The 6860-nt window shown below is 53.3% G+C and overlaps 1 protein-coding gene across 1 annotated transcript in view; it reads right to left on the reverse strand.

The window, feature by feature from the left end:
* Positions 1-199: 199 nt before the first annotated feature.
* The window catches only part of LOC103477426 (spectrin beta chain, non-erythrocytic 1-like), a 78770-nt gene continuing 72109 nt past the window's right edge, over positions 200-6860 (reverse strand). Inside the window, 8 exon segments of the mRNA XM_017308877.1 lie at positions 200-315; positions 389-585; positions 661-745; positions 1471-1609; positions 1681-1838; positions 5448-5534; positions 5697-6071; positions 6633-6837. Coding sequence (XP_017164366.1) covers positions 223-315; positions 389-585; positions 661-745; positions 1471-1609; positions 1681-1838; positions 5448-5534; positions 5697-6071; positions 6633-6837 — 1339 coding nt within the window. The 3' untranslated portion in view covers positions 200-222.

Consider the following 6860-nt stretch of genomic DNA (forward strand, 5'->3'; position numbering starts at 1 on the left):
CAGTCCTCCCAGTTCCCCTCCCAGTGCTCCCAGTCCTCCCAGTTCCCCTCCCAGTCCTCCCAGTGCTCCCAGTCCTCCCAGTTCCCCTCCCAGTCCTCCCAGTTTCCCTCCCAGTCCTCCCAGTCCTCCTCCCAGTCCTCCTCCCAGTCCTCCTCCCAGTCCTCCTCCCAGTCCCAGTCCTCCTCCCAGTGCTCCTCCCAGTCCTCCCCCCAGTCCTCCTCCTCACCTGCTCTGGGCTGCAGCCTCAGCAGCCTCTGCCGGCTGCCTCTTCCTCTCCTCTTCCTCTTGCCTTCTTCTCACTTCCAGTAACTCCATCTGGACAGAGAAGCAGACAGAGCGTCCGGTTCTGGTTCTGGTTCTGGTTCCGGTCCGGTCCGGCGGGCCTCACCGTGGTCAGCCTCTCCAGCGCGGCGAAGCGCTCCTCCCAGGTGGCGGCAGACTTCTCGAAGGCCTCGTGGCGCTTGATGAGCTTCTCCACCTCGTCCACGCTCTGGCCCATCTCCCGGCTGGACAGGTACGGCTCCTGGCCCAGCAGCCAGGCCTCCGCCACGCCCGCGTCCCGCGAGAACTGGTGCACCTCCAGCACTGGGGACACAACCGGGGACGGGTCAGAACCGGGCCGGGCCCGTCGGAACCGGCGCAACGGGTCGGACGCCTCACCCAGCCTCAGCCACTCCCAGCGGTCCTCCCACTTATCGATCATCTCTTTCCTCTTGTCCGTCAGCTGGAGCAACTTCTCCTTAATCTGCAGCCGGAAACTGAGCTTTAGAGGTCAAAGGTCACCCACACAGACCAACAAACATCCTGGTACTGGCTGCAGACTGGCCGTACTGGTTGGAGGAGAAACCAGTAAACAGTCCATATGGTGCTGCAGCTGCCTCTGTGGCCACTAGAGGGAGCCGGAGCCAGAAATGTCCTGATCCAGGACGGTTCCAAGAACCCAGAACAGAACCGGGCCTGACCCGGTTAACTTTGGCTTCCTGAAAACTGAAAACCAGCCGGAACACTGAGGTCCAGTACATGCAGAGCGACGCCAGCTGGTCTGAGCTGATCGGTCAACATTTTGATGATCAAACATTTTGATCCGTAACGAAGATTCAGACGATGGGAGCAAACAAAGTTTGTTTCTGGATTCTAGATTATCAATGCAGGATGTTTTATTTATAACACTGATTGATTGATTGATTGATTGATTGATTGATTGATTGGTTGATTGATTGATTGATTGGTTGGTCTTTTGAAGTGAGTTTAATCACTTTGCTTTAAAATCACTTTTAATCTGAAGTGAATCAGATTAAAAGTACATAAATTTAATTAAACATTAATTGTTGTTTTTAGTGAATCTGAAGCTGAAATCTGATCTAAAGTCATCGAGTCAGAACCGGACAGAGGCAGCTTTCTGCTGTCCAGCAGGTGGCGCTGCCCACCTCCTCTGCAGCGTAGTGCTGTCCAGCAGGTGGCGCTGCCTACCTCCTCTGCAGCGTAGTGCTTGCGGGCCAGCAGCGCCTTGCCCAGCTCGATGCAGGCCGTGAAGCTGTCGTTGCGAGCGTCGATCTCCGCCTTGATGCCCTGGTGGTTGTTCATCAGCAGCTCCACCGACGACACGTCCCTGCGGGCGCAGCGGCGGAGGTCAGAGGTCGCCCGGCCCGGTAGCGTGCCTCCGGGCGGAGCGGCTCCTACCTGGGCTTCTCCTGGGCCTCGATGAGCCGGATGACGTCGTCCATCCACAGCATCAGGTCCCGCACCATGCTGAAGAACCGGAACTTATCGGCAGTGTCCAGCAGCTTGGAGCGCCGGGCCTCCGCCGCCTCCAGGAGGCTCTTCCAGGCCTCCAGCACCTGCAGGGACAGACGGAGACATGAGGGCCGGCTGGACGGCAGGGCGCAGGGAGACACGGTGGGACATGGGGGACATGTCCCCACGGCAGACAGAGGGAGGGAACCAGCTGCAGCTTCAACTCAAACCAGCGCCGTCGTCGTGCAGCAGCAGAAGCTCTGAGCAGAAAACAAGCAGCTAGCTAACGTTAGCCTGCTGAGGCTAAACAGGAAGTGATGTCACAGGATCCACCTGAATTAAAGCTGATTCTGTCCCGTCAGCATCACTGAGACTAATGTCCAGCTGTGACCTGCAGACGCTCCGGATCCAACCAGAACCAGAACCAGAACGGCTCTTAAAGCTGCAGTACTTTATAGAAAATAGTTTTTTACATATTTGTTGAGACAATCTGTATAAATATTCATCTCCTTCCTTCTCCCAGCGCCAACTAGAACCACCAATCAGAGCGTGGGGGCGGGTCTTAGTGCTGTCAATCACCCTCCACCTCCCCCTTGTTCTCTGCTACACTGCAGTCGTCATGAATGCTAATGCTAGTTAGCATAGCCACTGATGAAGGTGGATAAACGGTTTTCCTGTTAAAGTTGTTTCTCTGCCATTAACATCTTTAACAGCACGTACATGAGGATGATTGACAGCACTAAGCCCCGCCTCCTGGCTCTGATTGGTTGTTTTCGACCGTGCGCTTCTTCAGCGAGGAGATCGATGCTTACACAGATTATCGGTCTCAGTCTGAACTGTAAAAACATATTTTTAATAAAGTCGCATCGTTTAGCTTCGATGTTTCTGACCGGTGATGAAGGTGCGATGAAGAGGAGGCGGTAACCATGGAGCCTCCTCCCCAGCTTCACTGCCTGCTCACCTTGTTACTGCAGGAGCGTTTGTTTTCAGCTTCTCAGCAGCCCAGCCGGGTGGAGAAGGCCGAGACAAACGATCCCAGTTTGAGACGAGAGCTCAGCCAGAGCGACTAAAATGTTCCTGAGCTCATTTTAGTCCAAAGAGGAAGAGGAGGAGAGGAAGAGCAGCCAAGTGATGCAAAGCTGGAGGGGGCGGAGTCTCACCTCTCCCTTTCTCTTCTGGGCCCACAGAGCGAAACGCAGGGAGACACACAGGGACGGTCAAAACACAGCAGCAACACGCTAACATGCTAACATGCTAACACGCTGGCCTGAATAACCAGAACCAGCAGAGTCCAGACGGGTCGGATCCAGGAAACACCAGCCTGACATAAACGTGGAGGTGAAACTACGGCTCCTCTGGTGGGACAAAACTCAGAATAATCTCAGCATAATCTGACATTCACAACATCGACTCAGCAGGAAAATAATCACAAATAAAAACAGTTTTGAATAAATGGAACCATCAGATATTAAATATTTATCTTGGGAGGAACTCATTGAATGACTCCATGTTCCCTGGGGAAGGAAAATGACGCGACACCGAGGCCTCTTCTGGAAGCCATGTTGAAGTTTAACTGCAACAGTTTTTACTCTAATGTCAGAAAACTGCAGCGAAGGGTTTGACAAGGTTTCCATGGCAACCATTCCCTGAGATCTAAAGGCTAACTGGTTTACTTTGACTAGACCACTGATGTTAGGTCAGATGAGTCATTCTGTCTGGGTCAGAACCACAGGATGAGGTTAAACCCGTTCAGGCCACTGCAGGGTGAAGTGGAGGCTCCGTGATGCTGTGGGCCGCAGGAGGCGTCAGGAGATCCGGAACATTTAGATACGTCTTTATGATGGAGAACCAGAACCAGAACTCTGGACCAGGACCAGAACCAAGACTCTGGACCAGGACCAGAACTCTGGACCAGAACCAGGACTCTGGACCTGGACCAGAACCAAGACTCTGGACCAGAACCAGGACTCTGGACCTGGACCAGGACCAGGACCAAGACTCTGGACCAGAACCAGGACTCTGGACCAGGACCAGAACCAGAACCAAGACTCTGGACCTGGACCTGGACCAGAACCAGGACTCTGGACCAGGACCAGGACCAGAACCAGAACCAGGACTCTGGACCTGGACCAGGACCAGAACTCTGGACCAGAACCAAGACTCTGGACCAGAACCAGGACTCTGGACCTGGACCAGGACCAGAACTCTGGACCAGAACCAGAACTCTGGACCAGAACCAGGACCCTGGACCAGAACCAGGACTCTGGACCAGAACCAGGACCCTGGACCAGAACCAGGACTCTGGACCAGAACCAGGACTCTGGACCAGGACCAGGACCAGGACCAGAACCAAGACTCTGGACCTGGACCAGAACCAGGACTCTGGACCAGGACCAGAACCAGAACCAGGACCAGGACTCTGGACCTGGACCAGAACCAGGACTCTGGACCAGAACCAGAACCAGGACTCTGGACCAGAACCAGGAATCTGGACCAGAACCAGAACCAGGACCAGGACTCTGGACCAGAACCAGGACTCTGGACCCGGTGCAGAGAGATTCTGGACCAGGTCCAGCTTTTTTAGACTAAAATCTCCGCCAGAGGACCGTTTTCATTCCCTGGTGGATCAGAACCAGTTGATCCAGTGAAACATGAACTCAGACAATCAGACATGAAACCAGCAGATTCATCCATTCATCTGCTGGTTTCATGTCCCGGTGCTGCAGCAGCAGCAGGTCAGTAAATGTTCCTACAGCAGGTCAGCGCTGCGACCTGCAGAGGTCAAAGGCCTCTCTGTCCCAGTAAGGCTGGGAATCCCCCCAGTATCTAAACCAGTTTAAACCTGAAACAGCAACTGGAGATGAATCAGTCCAGATGCTCAGTGACCCTTGACCTACCCCAGTGACCCAGGATGAGAACTGATGACATGGTGATCATTCAGATTCATGGTTTCACCAGTTTAGTGTTCAGGAGTCAAACTTCAGCACAGACCAGTTAATTTTCCCCAGTTTACGGCATTTTGACCATTCCCTGTGTGATGTCACAGTGTGTGAGGAGGAACATTTAAAGGGCCGGTATCACATAAAACCAACGTTTTCTATCTCCCATCCTGCTTTAAACATGCAGTGCTGCTTTGATTCTTTCATGCTTGAGGAATAATTTGGTCTCCATGGCAACCATTAAGCTGCAACACGCCTGGGTGGACCTAGCCCCGCCTCCGAGGCGCAGCTCCTCCCCCTCAGCTCCTTCAGACTAGCCAGCAGCAATTAGCAAACAGCTGCTGAGCTCATCATAGGAGCTGCTGCTCAGAGCAACGCTGGTGAAAACATTAAAGGGTAAAAGAGGAGCCATGGAGGCGGAGCTTCAGAAGGAGCAGGAGTTCTTAAAGAGACAGAGGCCCAATTTCAAGGGGATAAATCAGGAAGTGACATTTATTTAAAGTCTATAACAACCGAAGGTAACAGTTACTAGATTGTCCTATAAAATGTGAGTCTGTGCCTGAAAACCCATGATACCGGCCCTTTAAGCCCTGGCTCCGGTATAGTTAAAGTAATCTGTGCTGCTGAGGCTCTTCAGGTGTGTGGAGGAGCAGAGGGCTGATGTGATGTGAGAGCAGCAGCCGTGCAGCATGCGTTGCGCTGAGAGCAGCAGTGGCGCTGTCTCTTTAAGACGTCTGTCTGGTCTAATGAGGGAGCAGAGTGCTGGTCTCTCACCTCTCCTTCCCTCTTCTGGATGTCGTCGGCTTTGTCTCCGGCGTACGCCGACTGCAGACGGACGGCATCTTCCTGCAGCTGCCGGACCTGCAGACAGACCGGACAGAGCTCAACAAACTCCTTCATGTTTCCACCTTACTAACAGGTGGAGCGCCGGGTTCTCCGGGCGCCTGGCTCTCCGGGCGCCTGGCTCTCCGGGCGCCTGGTTCTCCAGGCGCCAGGCTCCCAGGCGCCCTGGCTCCAGCGTACCTGCGTGCCCAGCGCCTGGATGTCGTGCTCGAAGGTGGTGTGCATCCTCTGCAGCGTCTCCACGGTGTTCTGGTCGCGGCCCAGCTCCTCCGGCAGCTTCTTGTGCTTGTCCAGGATGCGGTGCAGGATCTCCTTGGCGTCGTGGTAGAACTTGTGCAGCTCGTAGGAGGCGGCCAGGATCTGCGTCCGCGTGTCGATGAGCTCCAGCAGGTCGGCCCAGGCCTCGTTCAGCCCGTCCTTCCACTCGGCGATGGTGGCCGCGTCGCCGTGGCCCGCGTTGATCAGCTCGTCCGCCAGCTTGTTGACGCCGTCGACGCGCTCCTGGCCGATGTTTCCCGTGTCGCGGGCGAACTCTCGGAATCGCTCCTGCAGCATCTGATCGGACCAGGAAAGGTCAGAGGTTAACTGGATGAAGCAGGAGCTCATGTTCATGTTTTCCTTGTTTTATCTGATTTAAAACACTAAAGAAATCTTTTTAAATCTGTTTTTAGTTTTGATTCTAAGTATAAAAGTCAGAAAAGCTTCAGAGAAAATGATTTAAACGTCTCGGTAGTTTTTCTCTGGATGGTTGTTTAAAATATCAGACACATTCAGACGTTTCATAAATCAGAGAAAAACCAATAAAACTCATGAAAACAGTTTAACTGCCACAAAACATTCAGGAGTTAAAAAATTATGTTAAAAACTAAAAATATCTTATTCTAGATAAAATGGAAGAAATTAAAAGGATCATTTTAATTTGCACCAATGGAAATGAAACTTTAAACAGTTTAAACTGTTTATCAGAATAAAACCAGCAGCAGGTTGGAGCTTCCCTGCATTTTAACTTTATTAGCAGTTTAACTTCCACAAACCTGGTTTTGCTGATTCTGGTGACGAATGAATCATTTTCAGTTTAAAACAGTAAAGGTTTGGGTTTCGTTGGTCTCGTCTCACCGTGACGTGCTCGTAGTCCTGGCCCAGCTCGTGCGACCCGGCCACCACCTCCCTCTCGGCGATCCACTGCTCCAGGTCGTCCACCTCCCGGTTCAGCTGGAACAGACGGAAACGCTCGTCCAGCTTCCCGCGCCGCTCCTCCGCCAGGTCCTTCAGCCCCGCGTACAGCTTGTCCACCTGCGACTGCCGCATGCCGATGCGCTCGCTGCAGCGGCGGGACGACACGGG

The sequence above is a fragment of the Poecilia reticulata genome, linkage group LG15, assembly GCF_000633615.1.
Source record: "Poecilia reticulata strain Guanapo linkage group LG15, Guppy_female_1.0+MT, whole genome shotgun sequence".
NCBI lineage: Eukaryota > Metazoa > Chordata > Actinopteri > Cyprinodontiformes > Poeciliidae > Poecilia > Poecilia reticulata.